The sequence below is a fragment of the Equus quagga genome, chromosome 7, assembly GCF_021613505.1.
Source record: "Equus quagga isolate Etosha38 chromosome 7, UCLA_HA_Equagga_1.0, whole genome shotgun sequence".
Classification (NCBI taxonomy): domain Eukaryota; kingdom Metazoa; phylum Chordata; class Mammalia; order Perissodactyla; family Equidae; genus Equus; species Equus quagga.
Window position 1 is genome coordinate 2910271 of NC_060273.1, and position 26772 is coordinate 2937042.

Here is a 26772-nt window from a genome sequence, read left to right on the forward strand (position 1 = left end):
ATATTAGCCAACCAGAACATTTCCCAAAGAGGGGGTTAGGGAGAAAGGACCATCACTTCCATTGCATGATTGTCTTTGGAGCTGGATTTATTCCAGGAATGCAAGGTTGGTTTTATGTTTAAGAAAATTTGTCAAAGTAACTTTTCATGTTAATGGAATAGAAAAGAAAAGTCACATGATCTTCATAAATGTTTGGAAAACATGATGCAATTCACACGTGTATTAATCACAGTTTTTATTTTCTGTATTTTACAATGGTTTGACATCTTGGAGGGCTTTGCTGGCTGGGGGTGGGGGAGTGGGGGGGACTGCCCTTCCCAGGGCTAGCTAAATCCTAGAGACAGTAAACAATTTGCCTGCTAACATGCCTTTCATATGCAAACCAACCAATCCCCACCGACCTCCTTATCTGACTCATACACCAGGTCAATATTGCCCTGCCCTAAACCACCCAGGGCCGGGAACCAGACCACTAGACACAGCCCCTAAGCCCCAAAGCCCACTGAATTATTCAACTAGCCAGTCCTAAACTGTTTACCTGCTCTGCCTTGCCTTTTCCATGGACACTTTTGCTCAGAACCTCAGAAGGCTCCCGAGGGGGTCGCTGCCCAACCCACCTCGCTTTGGGGATCAACAGAGAGAACCCGAGTCCTCTAAGGGCGCTTCCTTTTCCCGTGACAAGACCGACACCTAAAATGGAACTGTCACCTCCTCCTTCTTCCCCTTCTCCTTATTCTCAAGAGATTTGAGCGTGCAGGTCCCGTCTAAGGGGACCAGGACCTAGTCAATGCTAGTCCCCTGCTCCTGCCTGCTCCCCAGCCACAACCCACAGCGCCCACAGCCGTCACAGCCTGAGGCCTCGGGTTCCCCTGGAGAGCAAGTGCTCTTCCTCCAAAGTGCCTTCCAGCTTTTCCAAGCCCTCATCCCCCCTCCACATTTCTGCTCCCCACTCCCCTGGAGCAGGAATCCTTCCCCAGCTCAGGAATGGTCCCAGCTCAGCAGACCCTTCTTCCTGGGAATGCACTGCTCTGCCCCTGCCACCCTGTGTCCCCGGGGTCTCCTCGCTTCGACCCCAGCGCTCTGCCCAGGGCCAGACTGGGAGGAGAGCTCAGCCCACTTCGGAATGACTCCAGTCGCACGGGGATGGGTAGGGACAGTTGTGGAGGAAGCGTTAATGACAGCTCCCGTGCGGGAGGCTCGTTGGTCTAGGGGTATGATTCTCGCTTCGGGTGCGAGAGGTCCCGGGTTCAAATCCCGGACGAGCCCAGCTCTCAGACACCTGTTTTCCATTATTTTAGGTGCGAGCGTCGAGCGCCATGTCTGGAGCCCCATCTGGCCGTGCTCCTCTGCTGCAAGGGACCAGCAACGCCCGGCACTGACCCGGCCTCGCGCCCTCCCTCTCCTCCCCAGCCCCGGGGCCTGACCGCACAGGTCTGGGCGGGCTCGGACCTTGGGCCTGGGGGCGAGAGGCAGGGGCTGCGTGGGTCCCGGGGGGCCCTTGGACGCCCCTCCGCGTTGGTCCCGGATCAGCGAATCCCTCTGCCCCTGCCGCCCCGGGTCCCCGAGGTCTCCCTGCTGAGACCCCAGCGCTCTGCCCAAGGCTGGGCTGGGAGGAGAGCTCAGCCCACTTCGGAGAGACCGGAGGCGCGCCGGGATGGGTGGGGACGGTTGTGGAGGAAGCGCTGGTGACAATTGCCACGCGGAGGGCTCGTTGGTCTAGGGGTGTGATTCTCTCTTTGGGTGCGCTGCCCCGGCGGGACACCTGTTTCCTCCGGCTGCTCCGATTGAGATGTGCTGCTTTAAACGTAAAATACACGTCGGATCTTGAAGACTCGTTGCAAGAAAAGTAAGATATTTCATTACTTGTTGAAATGATATTTTGGATATATTGGGTTAAGTAAAATATCACAATTAATTTTGCCTGTTTCTTTTTACTTCTTTCTTTTGAAGTGCTACTAGAAAATTTTAAATGGCAGATGTGGCTCATGTAGTAAGGGACCGTGCTGGGCCAGAGGCACGGCTCTTGTGGTGAGGGACAGAGGTCCTGGATCCCAATGCTGACCCAGCCCATAATTGAAAAAACTATCCCTTCCCCTTTATGGCCCGCAGCTGGGGCTGGGGGCATCACATCCCCCCACAGCGAAGGCTCTGGGCTCCAGACGAGACGTTTAGCTATGTAGGCCTTAATTTCACCGTCTGTTAAGGATGGCTCTGCTTCAGAACCATTTCTTTAAAAGACCGTCCATTCCCCCACTGCTTTGTGTGCAGATTTTTCACAAATCGAATCTGAGCACATTTGTTCTACCACCGCACCGCTTTGTTCCGTAGTCTGTCCGCCCTTGCGCTCAAACCAACTTAGCTTTATGGTTAAGTCTTGATACGGAAGTGCGAATCTTCCAAATTTGTTTTGGTTACTGTTGGTTTTCTGCTCTTTCATATGTGTTAGAATCAGTTTGTCAATCTACACAGAAGCAGCGATCGGGATTTTGGCTGGGATAGCGTGGATTCTGCAGCATGGATTCTGCGGATCAGTTTGGGGTGATTTGACGTCCTTACAATATTGGATCTTCCAACCCATGAGCATGATGTATCCATTTATGAAGGTCTTCTTTAACTTATCGCCATAGTGTTTTATATTTTTCTGAGATAGATTTTGCACATCTTTCATTAGCATTTTTGCTAAGTGTTTGATGTTGTTGATGCTATTGTAAATTGTATCGTTTTGAATATAATTTTCTATTTTATGCAGATATGTAAAAATACAGTAAGTTTTTGCATATTAATCTTGGATTCAGTGACATTGTGGAGCTCACATATTATTTCTAATCTATAGAATTTTCTACATGTTCCAGCATGTCATCTGTGAATAATGGCAGTATTATTTATATCCAATTCTTATCTATACTTTTTGATTTTCTTGCCTTATTGCACTAAGACCTCCAATAAAGTGTTAAGTAGAAATATGATAGAAGGCATCCTTGTTTTCTTCCATAATTCACAATTCCAGAATAGTGCACAATTTAAGAGAAGTTTTCAGAATTCTTCCACTCAATGTTTGCCATCTTTTATTTCAATAGTTACCATTTGCCAGTTATTATTGCTGAGTAACACTCCCACAGTTAGCTGCAGAAGACAGCATTTTATTACACTCATCGATTCTGTGGGTCAGGAATTCAACAGGGAAGAGCAAGTATAACTTGTATCTGTTAAATTTGGGGCTTGGCTGGGAAGACTTGAAGTCTAGAAGCTTCTAGAGGCTCCTTTACTCATATGTCTGTCATATGAACTGAGATGAATCAAAGGAGGAGCTCAGCTGGGACTATGGAATGGAACACCCACATGTGGCCTCTCCATGTCACTTGGCCTTCCTTACAGCATGGAAGCTTCAGGTCATTTGAATTTCTTATCTGTCAACTTGGAACTCCCACTTACATGTTCTACAGAACAAGATGGAAGCTGCATCCCCCTTTGACCCAACCTTGGAGGTTCTACAGTGTCACTTCTGACATACATTATTGGAAGGAGCAATCGCAAGCCCATGGAGACTCAAGGGGAAGGGATACAGACCCCACTTTTCAGTGGAAAGAGTGTCAGAGAATTTGTGGTCATTTAAAGTTTTTTTTTTTTTTTTTTTGAGGAAGATTAGCCCTGAGCTAATATCTGCTGCCAATCCTCCTCTTTTTGCTGAGGAAGACTGGCCCTGAGCTAACATCTGTGCCCATTTTCCTCTACTTTATATGTGGGATGCCTGCCACAGCATGCCAAGCAGTGCCATGTCCACACCCAGGATCCAAACTGGTGAATCCTGGGCACGGGGCTCTGAACCTCAGAGTCTGGATTTGGAGCCCCACACTGGCTGATGTCTTTTTCCTGGGCTCATTACTCACAGCCCATCCCATCCTCCTGAACCTCAGAAGGGGTTCTCAGTTCCAAGCACCCAAATAAAGATGTGCACTGCCAATGCTCAGCCCATTTGTTGCCCAGAATTCTAGGGAATCACTAAGAAAATCAGCCACTGGCAGAAGCTGACCCCTCCCTGAGTTCCTTTTCCTGTTTATTTGCTGGCTGTGACACAAGGACCGGGTTGAGAGCCCCCAAGAGCAGTGCCACCCATCCCCAGGGAGGACGCAAACTCCTGCCCAACTCTTTCACAGCATTACTGGGGCTGGTGAAGTCCTGGAAACAATCGTGCACCCTCTCCTGTGTCGGATCCTCTCAAAATGACTTTACTCTGCTCAGGATAAAATGAACCAGGGGCAGGGGCCTGGAGCAGGTGTCTCGGGCCTAGGTCGTCTGTGAAGGTCTTTATGGTGTGGAGGGGGAAAGAGAAGACTCTCCCTAACCTAGGTATACACAGGAACTGGACCCAGTGGTTCACAGAAGCGCCAAATCTGAGGTGTCAACATCCGTGATTGGGGGATTGATGAGCCCTGAAGTCCACTCATCAACAGCGGTGTCTCTGAAAATCTAACATCCAAGGTGGGCTTGATTCCACGACCCCCAATCAGAGGACTTCTGGAGGTGTTAAAAAGTTGAGGGTGGGGAGTCAGACCCTGACGGAGGTTGACGGAGGCATGGCCGGTCCTGGGATCTACCCTTCCAGGCACAGAGCTAGTCAATGCAGCCAAGAATGGATGAGGATTTCAGACCGGTAGACCCACGACATCTTATCTGGGTGTTCCCCCTCATCATCCTGGACCAGGGGTGAGGAAACCTGCCGCATCCCAGGGCTCCTATGGGCAGAGATGCGTGGGACCCAGGCAGAGGTCCTGGGGAGTGTGGGAGAAGGATTGGGGTATACATTGACACGAGGAGGGGGATTGTACTCGGATCCACTCTATGAATGGGCTCCATGGTCGGTTTCAGACGAATTGGTCCCGAGGAGAGGAAAACACAAAGGCCACCCCACCCTCAAACCTGATTCAAATAAATCGTATTAATCGCACCATAATTGTGAGTTGCAATGTTCTGATTTCTCCCAGGATGAGCCATTCCATGCTTCTTTTGAAATATTAAAAATCAAATCATTTTCCTGCTTGCTCCTGGCCACCACTGGGGTCCAGCCCTACAGTGGACCCTGCATCTTTGAGATTTCTGCATCCTCTGCGCCGCACTCCACCAATCGGCAAATCCTGGGGACAGAGCCCTGCTGAGGGAGCCCAGAGCCTGGTCCTAGTACAGCAGGCAAGGCCTTTATGTGGAAGAAGTTTTCCCAGGTGGCTGGTTGTCACGCTTCTTAATGAAGAGAGCCGCCAGTGAAGAATGCTGCTCCTCCGAGGAGTTGTGAGGTTTGGGGGAAAGGAGTCTCAGATGCAGTTGGTCCAGGGATTAGGACCAACCCACCCACCCCCTTCCCGGGAAGGATCACAGGGCTGAGGGGTGGTGGCTCAGAAAAAGCTCCAGCCTCACTCCCACCTTATCAGCACCATAGCCGGCTGAGGGTAGGTGTGCTGTGAGACGCCCCTCACCCCCCAGCTAGCCCCGGTGGACTCCCTCCCCCGTGTCCGCCCCGGGTGGTCCCAGCTCCCTTCGCTCCTCGTCTAAACGGGTGTAAAGAACACCCATTCCCTGATCTCGGGAGTCCTAGAAGGTGCAGCTCTCCGTCGGGGCTGATAACGGTCTTTGACGACAGAAACCAGCACAGGAGCGCCAAAATATACCTGCCCTACCCCGGATGGGACTCGAACCCACAATCCCTGGCTTAGGAGGCCAGTGCCTTCTCCATTAGGCCACCGGGGCACGCCCCCAGAGCGCGGGCTTCCCTTGCAGGACCGCCCCCCACACACTGCCGGGCGCGGAACCTGCAGGGACCACCCGGCGTCCTGCCACGCCCTTGGCGCCGAAGGGGCCCCGCGTTCAGGGCAAGGGCTGTTCGAGCCTTTTGCAGTGCTGGCTCCTTTGTTTGGGGCCCAGCGCAGGCGTGGAGCAGTGGCGCCCCGGCGCCCCGGCCGTCGGGTCCCGGCGCCTCCCCAGCTCCGCGGCCGCGCGTCCCCGCCGCGCCCGGTGCGGGCGGAGGAGGGAGCCGGGGGCTCGCGGAACCTGCCGTGCGCGTGCATCGCTGGGAATGAACCCCGGACTCCGGAACCCCGAGTTGAACTCACTCTCCCCTTCATAGTATCGGACCGAAATTTCCCCCAGGTCCCCTCCCCCGAGGCGGGGGATCTGGCCTCTGTCCCAGAGGGGCGAGTCAGGGTCACCGAGGACCGGATCCGTCAACTTCGTTCTGGCTCTTTGATTTGAGGGTATAGAGCTTGCTCGGGGGACGACGGGCACTGCGCCCGAGTCTCGGGGGCCCCCAAGTTTTCAGACCCTGTTGGTTTCAGGTGGGACAAGGCAGGAAGGCTCCGAAGCACCCCGGGCAGAGGCGTCCCATCCTATCTCGCCTGTCAGTGCCAGCACAGGGCTGGCGGTCACTGCGGACTTTTCCTGCCGGGGAGAAGTGTCCCTAACCCTCCACTCGTCCGGGCTGGAGGCGCGGAGGGGGCAGCGGGACCTGGGTGGGAAAGATAGCCGGACCTGCGGACAAGGAACTTGGCGCGGGAGCGCTGGGAACCTCCGTACTCGCCCTTGGACCCGCGCTGCCCCTTGTCCCACGACAACGCCCCTGGGGCTCCGACCCAGGACCCAGGACTGTGCTAAGAAGAGAGAGGCGCCTGCATCTCCTCGGATCCCAGGCGCTGGGGCTGCGGGCTCTGCAACCCGAGACACCAAACTGCCCTACCTGAGCCGCGAAGGCCTGTCTGACGTCGGCGGGGAAGGGGCCCTGGTTCCTCTGCCGGGGCGGATCCGGCGAGTCATCTACGGTCCAGGGACTGGAACCCTGGCCCTGTTCTCGGTTTCCTCTGGTCGCAGTCCTAGAACTTCTGCAGCCAAATCCTCTGAGACCTCAGGTCAAAGGACAGAGTGCCAAACCAGGGTACTCATCGCCCGGCTAGCTCAGTCGGTAGAGCATGAGACTCTTAATCTCAGGGTCGTGGGTTCGAGCCCCACGTTGGGCGGGGTTCACGTTTTGGCCTTTAGCAGGCTTTGGACAGCTCCTGTTCCTGTTTAGAGAGACCTTCCCCAGAAAACAAACCCCAGGCTCCTCATCCTAGGAGAAGGAGGGAACACCATAATTGGTGTGATTTTCTCTGGGGGAGACATCCAGGGGCACCCCCTCTACCTTTGGAGATTTATGGGGGACCAGGGTGGGGTGTTAAGCAAAGAAAGTCAGAACTAGTCCTGGAGAGGCAGGTCCCCCAAGGTACAGTCTGGGTCCTGCCCCTATAAGACTGGGTCTCCCCACCTCACTCATATCCTTGGGTCGGTGGGTCCGGCCCCCTACACCCCTCACATTAAGTGAGACTCCCGTCCCACACCTCTATGGGTGGGTGAAAGGTTTGCCATACCATGGGGTAGGCTCAAGTGGGGGTGCTGGAGGGGAAAGCACCCAAATCATGGGTCTGGGAACTCAGAGGGAGAGAGGATCTGTCTCGGAAGGAGGGCAGTGGGCAGGGGACCAGGCGCAAAGGGGACACCGACCCAGGAGGCAGGGTCCTAACATCCCATTGTCCCACCGACTGGGTCTGCTGTAACACCCCTGCTCCTGCCAGAGGAACAGGCTTGGATTTCGCACCTCCCTGAGTCTCCTCCACTGCCACTCCCTTCTCTGCAAGCAAAGGGCCCCAGGGCAGCCTCCGACCCCAAAGCCCCTGTGGAAGGAATGGGCCAATCTGCTCCTCCGGTTCCCCCTGGGCCCTGAGCTTCTGTCTGCCAGAGCCTCCCCGGTACAGCAGGGACCCGCACTGGGACTTCGGCCTCTAGAGGCCCCCACAGTGTGGGAACCAAGTGGAAGGGGTGAGGCCCCTCCCTGGTCCGCTTGCCTCTAGGGCCAGGCTCTGCTTCCTCTTGAGATTTCCCTCCCCCTCCCCCCGCTGAGGCTCTTATCCCAGGGACAGGCCTGAATGCCTGGATCTGCGGGTTTAAATGAGGCCTCCACCCAGACAGTCTAGGCTCCCCACTTGAACAAATCTTGCCACCCTGTAGTGAGGCCCAGACCAACCTGGGAGGCATAAAATAAAATAACCCAGACGATACCCCAAGATGTGGCCTCCTTGTCTTTTCCAGACATGTTCTGTTCAGACCCACAAGAGAGTGCTTCCCCCCCCCCCCCCCCCCCCAAAACCCCCCTCCAACACCCTTGATGTGGGCTCGGGAAGCTGAGGAGTCGAAAGAAAGATTTCTTGGACTCTCAAGGTCTGGCAGTAGTGCTCCTTTATTCAGAGAATAGCATGGAGTAGCATGGAATCAGGACCCGTGGGCAGTGAAGAGCTGCAATGGGTTGAGGGTAGGGATAAATTTATAAGGCATAAGTATGTGAGTTATTTCTTTGCAAGACCAAGGAAAGATTATGTAAAAAAAATCATTAAAATGTTATCAGTGCAGGTGAGGTCTGGTTATCAGGTGGTCCTATAACTTTGGATATGAATCAGGTCAGGTCAGGACAGGACGTCCTATGCTTCTTGGAGGAGGATATAGATCGGTATGTTGGCCAGGACGCCTTGGGCTTCTCTCCCTGGGGCAGCCTTGATCTGTATCACCCTGGCCCTGCAGGGATGGAAAGAGGGAGCCAGGAGACCAGATGATGGCGAGTACAGGGAATAAGGAACAGGCATGTTTAAAATTAAGCCCAACCCCAGAATCAAGGGCCAATTTCTGGGGCCTTCTGCCCTCCCCTCCCAAATGCAGGTAGCCCCACTCCCTCTGCACCCACCTTCCCTGCACAAGCTTGGTGGTGCTTCTCTCCAGGACCCTTCCAGCATCAAGGAGACCCTGTCCCCATTCACAGCCTTACTGTAGCTGTGGTCCCATGGGCGGGTTGGTACTCACTGTACCCCCAGCCTCAGCTCGAGGCCTGGCTCAGACAGTGATTGGAAGAATGGACAGCTACAGGCCCCACAGAACCAGGTGGCAAGACTACTTCTTTCCGTGGAAGGAAGAGAGGCAGGTGAAGTAAGTGACCTTGATGGATTCTTAATCCAGGTGTATGAGACTCACTTTGGGAGTGCGAAGTCCTGGATTCATATCCCTGACAAGCCCTTCCCTCGCACACAGGACATATTTGTGGTGTGGGTCCCAATTCTGAGTTCCTTTATGATGTGAGAGAGCAAAGGGGTGGAGAGAGGGAGGTCCTGGAGCCCAAGCCCCACCCTCTTTCCTTGCTCAGGTCTCACTTTGGGACATTGTGGACGCAGAGCTGACCTCTGTCCCCGTTCCACACATCCACATTCCTTTCACAGTGTCCATCCCTGAACCTCAGCCTCTGGGAAACTGTGTGCTTCCTGGAGAGATCCTGCGCTGGGAAATTTCCATGCCCAAGTGGCTTGTAGTCTGGGGTCTTGAGTCTCCCTCTAAGTATGAAAGGTCCAGGACACAAATCCTGGGCAGTTCTTTAGGGCTGGGGGAGGGAGACAAGGCCAGGCTCCTCTATTTCCCATCTGGACTTCACAGATACGGACCCATAAAGCCTGGACTCTCAAGGACCTCAGCTTATCCATCTGGAAAGTGGCAATAATAGTAGCTCATGCCTCAAAGATTTGTTAGGGATATTAAATTACTTATTATTTATTTTTTGGGGAGCAAAGCATTTAGAACAGTGCCTCGACTGCAGCATTAACTCCTGCCTGAGTTTCTAGCCTGCCTGCCCACCCCAGCCCACCCAGCCAATGTCCCCAAGCCGGGCAACTCTGGGCTGGCAGAAGCCCAGGTTTTCTTTCCAAGGCCCCTTCTCAATTCCCTGAGCCCCTCCTGGCTCCTTACCTCACAATCCTCTGGAACTCTTTCAGTAGGAACCCAAACAGTCCCTTGTCCCTAACTGGCAGATCCTGGCGCTGTGCCACTCCCTCCAAGGGCCTACTCATGCCAGGTAACCCAGCTCGACTCTGAGTCCAAGTTCAGAAAGCTATTTTGAGGGAACAAGGAATCGATGGGCCGGGCCTGCTTTCCATCGCCCTGAGGAAGAGGTTCCCATATCCCCGGAGGGGGCTCAAGCTGACGCATCCACTGTCTGCGGTCTCAGGATGGTGCCAGGACTGAGGATGTCAATGGATGGGCCTTGGGCCACATCAAGGCCCAGAGAAGGACCAGGATCCAACTCAGCACTCGGCACCATTGAGGGTCTCGGGCTACATCTGCCCTTTGTGGTGAGGGTTGAGGGAGGTGTGTGCAGTTAAAAACATTGTCCACGGTGAAGTCCAGATCCCCACATCACCCTGACCTGAGACTCCTCCTCTTTCACTAAGAGAGTCAGCAAAAAATGGTCGTGTGGCTGCCCGGCTAGCTCAGTCGGTAGAGCATGAGACTCTTAATCTCAGGGTCGTGGGTTCGAGCCCCACGTCGGGCGAGCCTTTTGTTGTCAGTTGTAAGCCATGAAGGCACTGAGGATTCTGGTCACACATAAAAAGTGCGCTGTTTGGGTCACAAACAGAAAGTTGATAAAAGCAGATATCTGTCCACTCCGGGAAACTATGCTGCGGTGTCTGCCCCTTGTACCAGCATCCGCCTCCCAGCGGGACTTCTGGGCCCCCGCTCCTGGAGAGCCAGGAGAGTAGCAGTTAAGCCACTCACACCCAGAACAAGGCAAGAACCAATGCCGTTTAAAGCCCACGCGGAGGGCTTCCTCGCTCTTTGTTAGCAAAGGCCCTGGAAATGAATCCCACAAGGGTTTTCCTCCTCGGGAAACACAGCAGAGCTGTCCCCAACTAAAAAACAAGAAAGTCTGAAAACCTGGTCTCCTCCGAGGTTTGACCGTCTTGCACCCTAAGCAAGAACCAGGTGCTGCTGGACCAATGAGTCACCCACGGAAACTCCTTTTGCTGCCAACCTCTAGCTCAGAAACACTGTCCGGACTCCAATCCCCATGGTCCCCATGGGGTCGTCTTGGGGGAGAGTTTGATTCAGATATCGACCAAGTAGACGGCTACAGGGGTCGCCATGTTCAGTAGTTTAGAGGTTCCAGTGTCTGCTTCGTCCACGCCCCTCTAAATTAGAGGGCTCCAGCCCAAGGAGGTAGGCCCCGCAGTTTGGGGATAGAACATTGGTTCTGGTGGGGGATCGCTTGCGGGCGAGCTGTGCTCCCCGGTAGGTCACCCCGGGCACGGCTGCGATTCTCCTTCCTCCGCTGGAGCTCAGCCTGGGCGGGAGACCACCCTCCTCCGCCGTAATGGGGAAGCGGTGGTTCCGGGGCCTCCGAGAACGGCAGCTGCGCGGAATCTTCCTCCAGTAGGACCAGCTCAGGCAGCACGAGGAGGGGATAATGATTAACTTGTTGATTTATCCGGCAATACTGACCTTCAGCCTGAAACCCGGCTGCGGCTCCGAACCCGCGAACCCACAAAGCCGCATTCACAGGTGCGCGCGCTAACGACTGAGCCATCAGGGCGCCTGCGGCGTTTCCCCGAGCGTCGCGGCAGAAGGACGAGGAAGGAAAAAAGACCAGTACGGTGGCTCGTTGGTCTAGGGGTATGATTCTCGCTTTGGGTGCGAGAGGTCCCGGGTTCAAATCCCGGACGAGCCCTCCTTTTTCTCGGCGTTTTCAGCCGAGCTACCTGCCGCTGGGGACCGTAGGGCGTCGGTAGACGCAAACCGCATCCCTTGAGACTGGGATTCCGCACCACCGACTGCAGTAACCGCGGGTAAAGGAGACGACTCTGCGAAGCAGGAGGACGTTATTTACAATAAGGAAAGTGCGTCGTTGGTTGTTCTAGAGATACGGATCTCAGGGTTCCATTCCATGATCGCGCCCAAGTCTCGGTGAGCCCTACTCTTACTTACAGTTACATTTGAGTGTTGGGGAGAGGGGCAGAGGGAGGGAAGAGGGGAAGGGGAGGGGAGAGGGAGAGAGCCCCAGGCTTCCTCCGTAGGGCCCGGGCGTGGCAGGACTTCCCCGATGAGAAAGCGAGGAAATTCGCGCCATAGATCCGGAGAGGTGGGGGACTGGTGGTCTGACATCGCACATGTGGACGCTCAGCTCGGATCTGATGGGGGAAGATAGACCACTGCAGAGAATGCCCCGGAACCCGACCCTTGGACGCGGCCTCTGCTGCCCCGAGGACGGCGTCCTCGTCCTCCCCACTACCCGGGGACAGAGGATCCGTTTCCTCCCCAGGTGAGGGGGGAGGGCACATCTGACCCGCCCCTGGTGCGGGGTCTGGCTGGTGGCCTGACCCACCTGCCTCCAGGGGCCACTCCCTCCTCCCGTCAGGCACATGAGGCCAAGACCGTTGTTGACCAGCTGGCCAGTCGGTAGAACAAAGTGGCCCTCAACGTCAGCCTCGTGGGTTGGAGGCCCCACGTCAGAAGTTCGTTTTCTTGGTTTTGATCTTTGGGGCGGGAGAGGGGAGCGGAGCCGGGAGAAGGGGAGCAGCGGGGAGAGGCAGAGGCGGTGGTGGTTGTTTCCTCCATGCACTCCGCAGGCCTTTGGTGAGCACCCACTGGGTGCCACGCCGTGGGGGTGCGACGTTTTCCAAGGCTGGCGTCTCAGTGATCGCGGTTCAACGACCCTCCGCGCGCGGCCTCCCCGCCCTTGAGCGGTCCGCCGGCCCCGCGCGCCCGGAGCTCCTCGCGGGCTTTTGCCCCGGCGCGTCCCCAGCGCGCTCACGCTGCCAGGAGTGTCTGCGAAGTGACCCAAGGGCGGCGCGGGGACGCACAGATCGCCTGTCCGCTGGGCGCCCTTGCTGGCCGGCTGCTCACTGATGTCCAAGCGCTGAGTGGAGGTGGCGGGTGAGGACAGGAGGGGCCACAGAATCCGGGGGCGCGCTGGGCGCGATGGGCTCCCTCCATTTCCAGCGGTACTTGATCTGAGCCCTTTCCCGCGGGTCTGAAATGCAGTCTCCTCCCAGGGCCACTGGGCCGGCTCTGCGGTCCCGCCCTGGGTGCCACATAGCTCACAAAGAGGAGCCAGAGACGAACATTGTCGTGGCTCGTTGGTCTAGGGGTATGATTCTCGCTTAGGGTGCGAGAGGTCCCGGGTTCAAATCCCGGACGAGCCCTCCTTTTCCTTCCCGCAGATGATGGCTGGAGATCTAGGCTTGGCCCAAAGACCTCAGCGCTGGTCAGCGAAGCCCGACTCTGTGGAAAGTAACGTTTCAAAGAGGCCTCAAGCTGGCCAAGTGCTGCCCACCGCTGTTTTGAAAATTTAATTGGGACCCAGTCGCCAGAGCGTCGCCAGAACCCTGTCTCCGACAAGCTGCTTGGTCAGTCCTAGTTAGAGGGACCGAATGAGAGAAAGGTGGTTCCTCTCTCTGTACATTAGCAGTCCATTCTTCTCCAGTCCGATGCCTTTGAAACGTCAAGCCTGGAGCTCCGCCGACATTCGCGGGCTCAGGAGGCCAGGACCTCCACGAGAGGGGCCAGGAGCTTGGGGGAGAGGCAATGGGCTACTGGGGTTTGCAGTCGGAGTCGGGATCATCTCCCCTCGCCCCCAAATCTGGTCACTCCTTACTGGGCGTGGCCTCCTGGGGCTCCCCTTCTCCACTGAATTGTTCTAAAAATAAAAATACACAAAAATTGAAATAAAACTTAATAAATGTATGTGACAGTCAGGTAAAAGATGAAGAGACAAATAAGAAACTAAAAATAGAGCAAAATAAATAATAAAAATAAACAAAAAACTAAAATATTCCAATATGATTGAAATTAAGCAATACACTTCTAAAACTTCCATGGTTTAAGGAATAAATTACAATGGGATTTAGAAAATATTTTGAAACAAATGATGATGAAAACATTACATACCAAAACCAGGAGGACATAGCTAAAGCAGTAATTAGAGGAAAATTGATAGCCTTAGATACGTACATGAAAGAAAGGCTGAAAACTAACGACAAGAAGTTAAAAAAAAGAACAGCAAAAATAGACCCAAAGAAGTTAGAACAGAGGAAAAAATAGCAATAATAGATAAAATTAATGAAGTAAAAAACAAACATATGATAGAGCTTAATGACAAATCCTGAAGAGAGGTCTTGGGAAAAGCTAATGTTATTGAAAAACTCGGCAAAAACTGACTAAGAAATGATGAAAGGAGACACAGATAACCCATATCAGGGACAAGAATGACTTTACTGTTGTTGCATAACTTAAGAAGACAATAAAAGCACATTCCAAGCAACTTTGAGGAAATTTAGAAAAATGCATAATTTTTTGAAATACAGAACATGCCTTAATTGAATCAAATGGAATTAAAATGGAAAATAATCTTAAAACCAATAAAGAAAGTGAACCAATAGTCAAAAAATATTCTCCAAGAAAAATTCTTGACCCAGGTGGCTTCCTTGGAGCATTCTACCAGACATTCAAGAAAGGAAATTTTAATCTCACACCAAATCTTTCATAGAATAGGAAAGAGGGAACCTCCCAACATGTTTGAGGAGGCTAGCATAACTGTGATAGCAAAACCAAAGACAGCATGAAAAAGAATTTAAAAAGCACATAATCTTGCTCATGAAAATAGATGTAAAATCTTAAACAAAATATTAGCAAACCAAATCTTATGACATATAAAAAGAACAGACAAGTTGAGTTCATCCTAGGGAATGCAAGATTGATTTGATATTAGAAGATCTGTTAATGTATTCAACAAATTCAAGGGAAAGTATCTGATATAATCTGACTTCCATTCATGATTTTAAAAATTCTTAGTAAATTAGCAAAAGGAGGTAATACCCATAACTTGCCAAAATTGTCTACAAAATGCTACTGCAAACTTCACACTTGATGGTGAAACCATGAAAACGTTCTCTTTGAGGTTGGAATGCAACAAGGGTGCTGACTCTATTTCTATTGAACATTTTACTGGAGAAACTGGGTCACTCTTGTATTGTTGGTGGGAATGTAAAATGGTACAGCCACTCTGGAAAACACTGTGACAGTTTCTTTAAAAACTGTACACGTAACTACCATATGACCCAGCAATTGCATCTTTGGGTATTTATCCCAGAAAAATGAAGATTTATGTGTACACAACAAATCTGTACATAAATGTTTACAGCTGTTATATTTGTAACAGCCAAATATCTGGAAAGAATCCAGATGTCTCAAGGGGTCATTAGTTACTATCTGTGGTCCATCTCACTCTAGGTTTCCACCCCGGCACCACTCCCTTGGTCAGCCTAGTTGCCGGGCTGCCCCTGCTGGCCCCTGATGCCGGGTGGGACCTGGGGGGCACAGGGGCCAGGCTGGGTCCCCCAGCTAGAGGCCACAGGGTGGTGAGGGAAGTCTTGGACTAGGAGCGCCCTTCCTGCAGCAGGGGTGTCAGTGGGGAGCGGAACATGTATTGGGGAACCCCCTGTGGGGCCCAGGAAGCTTTAGCAGCTGACCTGCCCCTGACGCCCAGGTCTAATCCATTATCCAACCTAGTTCCCACCACCAACATCTAGACATGATGCCAATGCCATGTAGGTGCCCGACTAGCTCAGTCGGTAGAGCATGAGACTCTTAATCTCAGGGTCGTGGGTTCGAGCCCCACGTTGGGCGGTGCTTTTTCTTGGTTTGGACCTTGGAGTCCTGAGAAAATTAGCAGGTGGCGTTTGGATGCCACACTGTGGGGGTGGGGCCTTTCCAAGGAACGTACCGAGTACCCAGGGTCAAACGACTGTCAACGATGCCCCCTGGACCAAGAACTCCTCGTGGGCTTTTTGCCCCAGAGCGCTTGGGGCTGAGAGGAGTGTCTGTGAAGTGACCCAAGGGGCGGTGCGGGGACGGAAAGACCGCCGGCCCCGCCATTCGCCCTTCCTGGCTGGGGGCTCGTTGCTGCCTGAGCTCTGGGGCCACCAGATGGGGGTGCGTTCAGGGACTGCTCCTCGCTTTGTTGTCGCGGAGAGCGCTGGGCTCCCTCGTGCCCACTGATCCCTGAACTCAGCCCTTCCGGGCGGGTCTGAAATCAGCGTCTCCTCCCGGCGCCACTTCTCTGGCCCTGCGCTATCCGCCCCGCCTCCCCCGCCCGGTTCCCAGGTTCCACGAAGTCATAAAAAAGAGCTGGAAAGGAACAATTCTGTGGCTCGTTGGTCTAGGGGTATGATTCTCGCTTAGGGTGCGAGAGGTCCCGGGTTCAAATCCCGGACGAGCCCCAGCATTTTCATGGAAAAAAAGACCAAAATAAAATTTCCTCTTTCCTTGGAGATTTGGGAACAGCCCCCAGCCCCGTGACCTCAGTCTTTGGGCGTCAAAACCCGACACTGTAAGAGAGAATTAGAATCTTTAAAGGGCTCAAGCTGGTTCCTGATGCCTTTAAATTTTTAATTGGAGTCTTGGGCGTCCAGAGGGTGTGGACATCCCGGGGCAGGGCGCTCCGCCTGGGGCTTCGGTCAGGTTCAGTTCAAGGCCGGAAGGGGAGGGAATCCGTGAGAGGCGACGCTCTCCCACAGTCACACACCTTTGAGGGTTCAAGTCCAGCAATTACTCCGATGAGACTCCCTCTGCTTAGAGTCCAGTAATTTATTGGCCGTGACTACGGAGCCGGGAGCATGGGGTGACGGCAGAGGCCCTCCTCCCCTTTCGTTCTTCCCTTTTCTTCCTCCTCCTCTCTCCATTTCCTTGTCACCCCCACCAGGGCGCTCCCAGGTCTGCCCTGGTCCCGCTGCCCCAGATCCGGAAAGAGTTCCGGGAGCCCGGGCCCGGGGACCGAGTCCTGGGGTCCACGCCGTCAGGACAGGCTCTGAACGTCAGGCTGTGAGAGGCGCCTTTTTTGGCGGCTGGGGCTTCAAGTGGGGTTTGACTTTGACGCATAGGAGTTTCCTTTCCCAGAGAGCTGCCTTCCGTAGAGGGCGAAGGGCCCCGGCTTTCCGGGCAAGCGTGGGCGGGGTCACAGCTCAGGCCTCGTCTCTATCTTCCGGAGCCCACTGCAGGCCCCCAGGACCGACTGTTGAGCTAGATTTCCTGGGTGAACCATCTCTGTCCTAAAGTTATTTTTTTAAACTTTTATTTATTGGTTAAAAAAAAAAACTGTTAACAGCTTTAAGGGAATTATGAAGAAATCCGGGAGAGGCTCGTGGTTTCCAGTAACACGAATGGGCGGGCTTTGGGGGACCAACTCTTTCGCTAAAATCAACCGAAAATGTTGGGTATTAAAAACAAACAAATTTAAAAGCAGTGAAAAGCTTTCAGGCGAGTAAATTTAAACGGATGTGGCAAACCAGAGGGGTGTGTGGAGCCCAAAAGCTGCGGTCGCACCAAGGGCATTTGCCAGTTCCCGCTGACGTGACCGCCTCGGGCTCTGGGAGACGAAGGCAGAGCCCAGGATCTGCTCCTGGGTTCCCTCTTGAATCTGTGACCCCAAAGAAGAGGATGCACAGAAATACACCCGTCCCGCTGCACCGGGCCTCCAGCTGCTTCTAGAAAGCGCGTTACTTGGGGCCTCCTCCTTCTCCCGCCTTCTGCTAAACTGTAAATGATTTTAAACACGAGGAGAGAGCGTGCGGAGACCTCGCGCGCCCGAAGGACCAAGCACACCCCAAGAACAAGGGGCCCGAGTCTACAGCGTCCTCGTTCTCTCGAGATCAGTCCCCTTCTTCCCAGGCTGGTTCCTCTGTAGTCTCAGCGCCTTCACCCCTTGCCCGCCGCTTCATCTTCTGGGCCTGTGGCCAGACTGCCGGGACAGGCAGGACAAAGGACATTAGAAGACGCGACAACTAAGTGCAAACTGTGCTCTCTGATTCGGTCCTGGATTTTTTTTTAAGCCATAAAAGACATCACTGGAGGAAATTCGAATATGGACTATACGTTAGATAACCTTGTCGCACGAATGATAAAGGATAGATTTTGGGGTGTGGCGAGGGGAGTTTCTGAGGTCCGGGGAGCTCTCTTGTGGGGCTGGGGAGAGAATCTCGAGCGGCTCCGGATTCTGCTGAATTTTTATCGTTGGATAAACTACAAGCCTAAGTGAATAAAGGAGGGTGGGTTGCGAAGAAAATTGCAAGGGGTGTGCCCACGATACCAGGGACTTTGGCTTTGGGCAGCCCCAAGGGGAGGGGTTTGGTCTGGAGCTCTGTGCCCCGACTCGCGTCCATGCTTGGAAAAGCGAGGTGCCAGGTAGAATCTTCTGGGCTCTTTCCGTCTCCGGGACGTTGGCCAAGCCCGGAGTTACGGCTTCCAGCCCCGGGCCGCGGCTCAGGAGGCTGCGGAGAAAGTTCTGACTTCCGTCTGCGGATGAGTCTCGGACGGTCCGGAGGGGTCACCTCCCCATTGCACGCCGCGTCGGTCCGGTACCGTCTTCCTCCCAGCCCTGCCCTCTGCCGGGTCTTCGGTCAAACTGGGCCCCGGGAGGACCGCACTTTCATCAAACACGCAGCAGGGTGGTCAGGACCCATATTCCACCGACTGATCCAGCCAGAGTCCTCCACTGCTCTCTGAATCCGGAGGAGAATCCAGTGCGTTCTGGAGCCTGGGGCTGCTTCTGGAGGAAACAGACGAGCCAGACGCCGCGGAGCCCGCGCTGGAGGAGCGGCGAGAACGCAGGGAGGGGAGAGCGCCTCGCCGCCCCCACGGGAGCCGCGGGGAGGGGGAGTTTGTTTTGTTCACGACTGTGTTCCTGGAGACTTGAACAGAGGCTGGTCCATGTGTTCCTGGAAAGTTGAACAGAGGCTAGTACATTGTAGGAACTCAGCCAAGTTTTGAGTAAACGCCCTAACCAATTCCTGGATCACTTTCTAGCCACCGGTGCTGAGTTATTCCGTCTTTTAACATCCTCAGCAGAGAACTTGGCAGCAGCCCCAGTGGCCTAATGGATAAGGCACTGGCCTCCTAAGCCAGGGATTGTGGGTTCGAGTCCCACCTGGGGTAGTATGTGAGGGGCCTCATCTTTAGATGTATGAGGACGTTTTGGGTTACAAAGACAACCTCCCACACACACAAAAGCCTTGTAGTCGAAAAGGGAACTTCGTTCAAAGGTGAGTTGTTTACTTCTCTCGCAGCACAAGAAGGAGGAAAAAAAGCAGTGTATTTACCCATCTTAACGGGAAAATGTGTGATTTCACAGAACACAGACCTATTTGATCTTCCAATTCCACTTCTGTGAACCTGCTTCGGAAGTAAAAGTACCGATGTACGTACAAGAATGTCTTATTGCAGCAGACTTCGGTAAAAAATAAACAAAAGGCGGAGGGGAATGACGGTGTATAGGGGAGGAACTGAACACACTTTGCTTCGTTAATATTGCTCAACCTCAGATCAGTCTCTCGCGGCTGACTTGGAAGATCCCACTCCGAGAGAGGTGTATGATCCAATTTTTATAAAACAAACCCAACCCCCAGCTGTTGCATGACTGCCCAAGAAAGAAACAGGTGTGAAAGGCTGTGAACACTCAGGGTCCAGGAGGGGAGGGGAGAAAAAAGAGACTAGCACAATGCAAAATTATGCAGGTCAAACTGTGACCAGAAAATGTGGGAACACACATAGCACGTTTGATGTGTGAGGGTGTAGGAACCGAGTGGGCACTACCGCGGCCCCGGAGGCGATGTGGCTGAGGGTAACCTTGACTTGATCTGGCTTAGGATTGTGGGTGGCTTTCTGCCTGGATTTCTGTTATTTCAATATAATTTATATTTCAATATAATTACTTCTGTGATTTTTATAGTTCCTCCAGGGTGAAAAAGGGCCTCGTTGGAGGAGTCTTGCTGTCAGTCCAGGATTTGGGGTCTAGCGAACGCTCTCCTTGATTGGCGTGTGACTCAGTGACCACTCTGGTGACCGGAAGTCCCCGTGTCCTCAGAGACACCACGCCAGCTGGGCTTTGGGGAGGGGATCTGAGGGGTCCAGGCGTGCGCTTCTCAGACAGCGAGGGGGGAGGGGAGGTCCTGGACCAAATCTCAGACCAGCCGCCTAAAGTGCTTTTTTCTTTCTTTCTTTCTTTCTTTTTTTTTTAATAACTAAAGAGGGCAGGGCGAGTATGTGAACAGGAGAGGGCGAATCTCCCCTAAAAAGACGCCTACTGAGATTCGTGTGCTCTGTTAAACCTCAGGCACTGAGCTTGGTGAGGAACGAAACAAAAGTGAAAAGCAGTAACTCCCTCTATCCGGAACCCAACCCCCTTTCTTCTTCTGTCTTAAACACCCATTTTGTTAACTGCTGTATCCCCAGTGCCTGGCATACAGTAGGCGCTCAATAAACACTTCAGTGAATGAATGGTTCTATTAGGCGAATGGTCTCGGGTATGCTGGAGCGCCCTTGAGACCTAGAGCTTATGGGAAGACGCATGCCCCCAGCCTGGAGCCGCAGCCCTGAGAGGTGCGTAACGTGGCTGAGCCCCTGCCTCGGGATCCAGGCCCACGGAGTCTCTGTGACGCTTGCTGACTGGGAGACCTGGGTCAAATCCCGCTGTGGTGGGCTTCTCCTCCCACCAGCAGTCAGTGGCGCTCCCACTTCATCCTCAAGGTCACGCCAAGTGGTGTCCACACACTCTTTTTTTCTGAGTATAAAGTATAACACTGTCTGCCCGGCTAGCTCAGTCGGTAGAGCATGAGACTCTTAATCTCAGGGTCGTGGGTTCGAGCCCCACGCTGGGCGTGTGCTTCTTTTTCTGTAGCCCCCTAGGCTACAGAGAGGGGTGAGAAAGCCAGGACTCTCCTTACATACATGCCCAGTAGGTGGCTCTGAAGGGAAGTCTTTAAGTTTAGCAAGACTTAGAAAGACGACGTCCAGAGTACTACCTCATTTAAAAATGAAAGACAACCAGATATATGTGCCTCCTGAGAGGATGCTAGAGGAAGCCAACACTATATCTGTAATTAACATTTTTCTAGTAGCCTTATTAAAAATTTTAAAGTGAAATTAATTATATATTTTATTTTAACCAACTTATTATAATTTGCCAGGTCATAATATACAAATTATTAGTGAGATATATTATATTCTCAATCTTAGCACTTCTGACATTTTCAGCGACATTGTTCTTTGTGGGAGGCTGTCCTGTGCACTGTAGGATGCTTAGCAGCATCCTTGGCCTCTGTTCTCTAGATGCCACTAGCATCCCCATAGTTGTGACAATTAAAAATCTCTCCATATGTTGTCGAGTGTCCTCTGGGAGGCAAATTGCCCCTGATTATGAGCCATTCATGTAGAGAATCGAGGGCATAAATATTGGTGCAAATAGTTCTCATTTGGGATTTGACAGGAGGACTCGCAGGGCCAGGAGGCAGGGCCAGTGGGAACTCAGCTTGGGATGGTGAACCCAGAAGGCAGTCTGGTGGGTTCTTGGGCTATGTCCAGAGGGCTGAACATATAAGTGACTATACTGAGGCTAATGGGAGCCAGATTTCTCACTGCGGGAGCTGGGAAGAGAGAAAAATTCAATAAATCCTATAGTGATGAGGCTGGCTCCGTGGCTGACTGGTTAAAGTTTCCTGCACTCAGCTTGGCCAGCAGCAGAAGTTCCGGGCCAGGGGTGGGGGTTGGGGGGGTGGGACATGTAGCAGGGTGGTGAGAGCTGCCTGATCCTGGTGTGGACCTAGTCCACGCATCAGCCATGCTGTGGAGGCAGCCCATATACAAAATAGAGGAAGATGGGCACAGATGTTAGCTCAGGGCGAATCTTCCTCACCCAAAACAAATTCTATGGTGTTGCATTAAGATTGCAGGTATTAGTGATGCTGTTTGATAACTTGGTAAAGGTTGTGTCACTGGTAAAGATTGTTGGTGGTAGTGACTTTATAAAAGCAGTTCTTATAATGGTATATTTTCCTGCTTGCAATTAGCAAGCAACTGGTAGAGTGATATAATGTGATACTACGGGAATATCCTGTTTCCCAACAACCTAGTAGCTATTGCTTTTAACATTCCTTTATAGTCACTGCCTCAATCAATTATTTCACTGGGAGTTAAAAAATGATGATTTCCTAGTTCTGTAATTTTTCTGTATTTCTTAACTGGCATTGGTCTGTAAAGAAGAGATTTCCCCCTTGAACCTGTGATGAACTTCAGACCATTTTTAAAAAGACAGGGTAAATGCTAAATTCTTTCCCTTTAATTATTGATTTTCCCCTCCAATTATGGCAAATTCCCTTAAAAACTTCGATCTATTTTTTATAGTATTACTAGTGCATCACAGATTTTAAAATATTTAATATTTCATAATCACTTACAGTTATGATTCTTTTTGATGCTCAAATTGTTCCAAATTTGGCCAGTTGCAGATATCTTTCAAGAGGCCACCTTTGTTCCTTTTTAAAAATCTCTTCTTATTCACAAACCTTTAATTTGAAAATTTTCAAGCCTAAAGAAAAGTTGAAAGAATAATACATTAAACACCATATGTGGATATGTGATGCATTTGAAAGTCATCTGCAGTTGAGATATGTCCTCACTGGACTTTGCACATTTCCTTGTTTTCTGGACACACATATGTCCTAGACTCATCTTGTCTTTTTCCTCCCCAGACCTGGAATCAGCCTTTTCTCTAAGGAATAATATTTCCTTTTAGTAGAGAATGGTATTTAGAAACCAAAATCTGGGTGCTTGGAGCGCTCAGTGATACTGGATTTCATTGATTACAGGTTGGGGTTTATTTTTTGGGTTTTTTTTTTTTAGTTTACCCTAACTTTTAAAACAGCTTACTAATTTATGTGTTAATTTACTTCTACCTTAAGTGTTCCTTCTCCAATCCTTTGCTCAACTCAGCTGATGAAGTGACTCTAGTGGATCATGATAACTAGATACTTTGCTCAAGGGCATTCTTTCCCATTTCCATTCTTTGGGTCTATTTGGAAACTCCTCCCCTCCCCCATAGTGATAACGTCTATTACTGGATTCCCACAGGGAATGGGTTGAGTTTATGACCCAGGATGACCAGAACACTCCACTCTCCCACCCAGAATGGTTGGTTCAGATTTGGGCATATGATCCAAGAAGGGATGATCACAGCCTTGCCTGGAGTTAATAAATAAACACTGGTACAGAGAAGTTCTATGTGCCCTGTGATTGCTAGTCTGGGAGGATGTGAGTTTGGAGCTACTGGTGGCCATCTTTCCTGCCACATAGAGAGACATAGTCTGTGGAATGAAGCTGAACAGAAGCAAACAGAGTAGAGAGACAGAAATACAGGTCCTGATGTCATTATTTGGGTCCCTGAGTCTACCCCTGCCTGAAATACACAGGCTTTGCAAGAACTTTGGAGTTTGCAATTATGTCAACAATAAATTTTATTTCTCATTAAGCTGATACAAGTTGGTTTTCCATCCCTTGCAAACAATGTCTTTACTAATGCAGTGACATTCTCCTCCTCCTCCCTAGATCTTTGATAATTAACTTTGGAGGGGGGGATTGGCCTATTTTTGGAGATAGAATGGACAGGACTTGATGTCTGATAACATGTGTCTGATGGAGACGTGAGGTCTTATTATAGCCCTGAGGTTCTTATCTTGAGTTACTGGGAGCAGGTGAATGATATTTATTAAGATACCCCAGTCAGCATGAGGTATACAACATTTATAAATAATCCAAAGTGGAAGATTAGTTAGAGGAACACTCTGGTTTCCAGGGGACTTTTTTTTTTAGGGATACAACTCCCACTTTTGACTCAGGTGTATAGTTTTAATGAGTAACTACTTAATATTATCAACTCAGGAAAGTGAACTTTACAATGCATAAAATCAAAAGCTTTATGGGACCTTAAGGCCAGATCTTGCCTTCAGAACAACTATAGAGTGATACCTATGGGACTCAGGAATTCTCTGTTTCTCTTTGATTTCCACGTTCTACCACTTTATAAGTAGACTCAGCAATGATTCCTATTTCTACCTCATTTACCTCCAAATTTAAATATAGAATAAAAGACTTGTCAACTGGCCCCTTATAAAAATGACTATTGACGTATGAAGATAAACATGTGACACTATTTCCAAGTGATATTTATCCAGAACACAGATGACTAAACAGAGAGCACTGGATGTAAATATCAACATCTTTAGTGTCCACCTAATGAACATGGTCCTAGCCCAGTGCATTGATGAAGTCAGTGATCATGAAGTGTTTAACACAAATTACCTTATCTATTGTGTACAACTCTACAAGGTGAATATTATTTTTCCACTCTAATGATGGTGAAATTTTGTGATTCTGTGAAGATCGGTAGCTTTCTCAAGGTCACATAACTGGTGATGGTGGATCTGGGAATCGAGTACAGATCTGTGTGAATCCAAAGGTTATTCTCTTAATCCCTCTACAGCGTCATGCATGTTTCCCAACAAAGACACCATCCCGGTTTGGGTGGGGGACAAAATATAGGATTGTGAGTTTTCTCTAGCAAAAAGGTTGTTGCTGATGATTACGCCCAATATTGCATCATTTCCAATGTTGCCAAGTCCTGAAGCAGCAATTACGTAACTCCGATGACAGGTCTTTGTTATCAATGTTGAATTCAACAGAGCCCAAGGAAGAGAAGGGACAATTACTTTTTGCTTTTCTCTAATGAGGCTCTCAGGGAATATGGCCCTAGTGGCCATGGAGACTGCTGTGATGAGCTAGCCCTGTGATTACCGCAAACATCCTTCCTGCACTGAGGGCTGATTCTGCGTGCTCCAGCCCCTTGTTGATGCAGACTTACCCTGAAGGCCCCACTGATGAGTCTGTCTCCCTCAGACCTCAATAAGCTCTGGCCAGGTCTAGAAAAGTGAAGCAAGCCTGGGACTTCTGGTGACCAAGGAGACTGTCATTCTTCCTGGGTAAGAGTCAGGTCAGGAATAACTGTTTGTTAAGGTGTAAAGCCTTATGGGGGCACTCCTCACTACACCCTTCTTTTAAATGGAGCCACAGAAACTGTTCCGAGATCATCAGCAGTTCCTCGTAATCGTCCAGCCCTGACCAGTATATATGTCTTGTCTGTTTATGAGACATACCTCTGGGTCATTTCATTTTAATCTTACAGATTAGACTAGGGGGCTCAGTGGACATAGCTCATTTTGCTAATAAAGAAATGGAGGCACAAAACACATAGGCAACAAAGTTCTAATGCCTCACCTATATCATATGGCCTTTCTCCCTGTAATCTTCTTAATTGCCGCATCTTAACTGTCATTTTCCAGGCTTTTGAATTTTTCCTGCTGTGTCCGCCTCTGGGCCCAGGCTCTCAGGCCATGAGAGGGGCAAACCAGTCAAGTTTCTCCGAGTTCCTCCTCCTGGGGCTCTCCAGGCAGCCCCAGCAGCAGCAGCTCCTCTTCATGCTCTTCCTGAGCATGTACCTGGCCACAGTCCTGGGAAACCTGCTCATCCTCCTGGCCATCAGCATGGACTCCCGCCTGCATACTCCCATGTACTTCTTCCTTAGCAACCTGTCCTTTGTGGACGTCTGCTTCTCCTCTACCACTGTCCCCAAGATGCTGGCCAACCACATACTTGGGAGTGAGACCATCTCCTTCTCTGGGTGTCTCACACAGATGTATTTTGTTTTCATGTTCGTGGATATGGACAATTTCCTCCTGGCTGTGATGGCCTATGACCGCTTTGTTGCTGTGTGCCATCCCTTACACTACTTAACAAAGATGACCCCCCAGCTCTGTGCTCTGCTGGTTTCTGGGTCATGGGTCATTGCCAATTTGAATGTTCTGTTGCATACCCTGCTGATGGCTCGACTCTCATTCTGTGCAGACAATGACATCCCCCACTTCTTCTGTGATGTGACACCTCTCCTCAAACTCTCTTGCTCTGATACATATCTCAATGAGGTGATGATTCTCACTGAGGGTGCCCTGATCATGATCACCCCGTTTGTTTGTGTCCTGGCTTCGTATGTCCATATCACCCGTGCTGTCCTGAGAGTCCCATCCACAAAGGGAAGGTGGAAAGCCTTCTCCACCTGTGGTTCCCACTTGGCTGTGGTTTCCCTCTTCTATGGCACCATCATTGCTGTGTATTTCAACCCTTTGTCCTCGCACTCATCTGAGAAGGACACTGCAGCTACTGTGATGTACACAGTGGTGACCCCCATGCTGAACCCTTTCATCTACAGCCTGAGGAACAGGGACTTGAAAGGGGCCCTGCAAAAAATGATTAGCAGGAAAACATACTCTTACTGATCAAAGCACCATGGACCTACCATTCCCAGGCATATAAGTCTTTGCCAACTCACTGAAATGTAGCAATCTGCTTGTCAAAGTGTCTGCAAAGAACTTAGAATAAATATATACTCTCAATAGACATTTGTCGATGAGCTCCGACTTCAGTATAGCCCTGTTCCTTTCATACGTGATTACGTTGGTTTCTAATAACTGCATTTCAAACTACTGTGCAGGTAGTTTTCCTTTCTAAGTGATCATTTTGAAAAGCTACATGGAACAATTATTTTTGCACTTACTTCTTGGAAATGCTCTCAGAATCTATGGCAGTTGTTTCCAATCTTGGATGCATGAGAGTATCACTTGGTTAGCTTTATAGTCTATGCACTGATACTGGACCAAACCTTAACCAATTAAATCAGAATTTCTGAGGTGGGACCTGGGCATTGGTATTTTTCCCCTTTAAGTTCCTCAGCGAGTTCTATCATAACTTTCTGAGTTGACAATCATGCCACTTTGGATATCTTTATGATTGCTCGTCCTGAAGAGTGAGCCTAGAAACCCTCAGAGGAAATCTGAGGTCTAATGCAGGTAATAACAATAGAGGTGAAAAACAGTCACTGGAAGGTCTCTGTGGGCTCGAGTGCTCTTGTACTCAGAGGACTGGTCCTTTGGTCATATTCACGTTCCTGGGCCTCATATATACTCCAAGAATGCTTCATAATTTTTTGTGCCTGTCTTAGTCCATTCAGGCTGC

The 26772-nt window shown here is 51.0% G+C and overlaps 1 protein-coding gene and 10 non-coding genes across 11 annotated transcripts; 10 read left to right on the forward strand and 1 right to left on the reverse strand.

Annotated features, from left to right (window-relative positions):
- The first annotated feature begins 1194 nt into the window (after window positions 1-1194).
- Window positions 1195-1266, forward strand: TRNAP-CGG (transfer RNA proline (anticodon CGG)). The gene has a single exon. It is a non-coding gene; the product is annotated as a tRNA-Pro (tRNA).
- Window positions 1267-5666: 4400 nt separating this feature from the next.
- On the reverse strand, window positions 5667-5739 carry TRNAR-CCU (transfer RNA arginine (anticodon CCU)). The gene has a single exon. It is a non-coding gene; the product is annotated as a tRNA-Arg (tRNA).
- A 1186-nt stretch (window positions 5740-6925) lies between these two features.
- Window positions 6926-6998, forward strand: TRNAK-CUU (transfer RNA lysine (anticodon CUU)). Its single transcript has one exon. It is a non-coding gene; the product is annotated as a tRNA-Lys (tRNA).
- A 3310-nt stretch (window positions 6999-10308) lies between these two features.
- Window positions 10309-10381, forward strand: TRNAK-CUU (transfer RNA lysine (anticodon CUU)). The gene has a single exon. It is a non-coding gene; the product is annotated as a tRNA-Lys (tRNA).
- Window positions 10382-11482: 1101 nt separating this feature from the next.
- On the forward strand, window positions 11483-11554 carry TRNAP-UGG (transfer RNA proline (anticodon UGG)). The gene has a single exon. It is a non-coding gene; the product is annotated as a tRNA-Pro (tRNA).
- A 1402-nt stretch (window positions 11555-12956) lies between these two features.
- On the forward strand, window positions 12957-13028 carry TRNAP-AGG (transfer RNA proline (anticodon AGG)). The gene has a single exon. It is a non-coding gene; the product is annotated as a tRNA-Pro (tRNA).
- A 2409-nt stretch (window positions 13029-15437) lies between these two features.
- Window positions 15438-15510, forward strand: TRNAK-CUU (transfer RNA lysine (anticodon CUU)). The gene has a single exon. It is a non-coding gene; the product is annotated as a tRNA-Lys (tRNA).
- Window positions 15511-16031: 521 nt separating this feature from the next.
- On the forward strand, window positions 16032-16103 carry TRNAP-AGG (transfer RNA proline (anticodon AGG)). The gene has a single exon. It is a non-coding gene; the product is annotated as a tRNA-Pro (tRNA).
- Window positions 16104-18740: 2637 nt separating this feature from the next.
- TRNAR-CCU (transfer RNA arginine (anticodon CCU)) lies at window positions 18741-18813 on the forward strand. The gene has a single exon. It is a non-coding gene; the product is annotated as a tRNA-Arg (tRNA).
- Window positions 18814-20462: 1649 nt separating this feature from the next.
- On the forward strand, window positions 20463-20535 carry TRNAK-CUU (transfer RNA lysine (anticodon CUU)). The gene has a single exon. It is a non-coding gene; the product is annotated as a tRNA-Lys (tRNA).
- A 4562-nt stretch (window positions 20536-25097) lies between these two features.
- LOC124242725 (olfactory receptor 1F1) lies at window positions 25098-26036 on the forward strand. Its single transcript, XM_046667957.1, has one exon. The coding sequence runs from the start codon at window positions 25098-25100 to the stop codon at window positions 26034-26036; it is 939 nt and encodes a 312-aa protein (XP_046523913.1).
- Window positions 26037-26772: the final 736 nt, after the last annotated feature.

Bases quoted from the DNA above. Each gene is read 5' to 3' on its own strand.
- LOC124242725 (XM_046667957.1), top strand. From the start codon at position 25,098: ATGAGAGGGGCAAACCAGTCAAGTTTCTCCGAGTTCCTCCTCCTGGGG.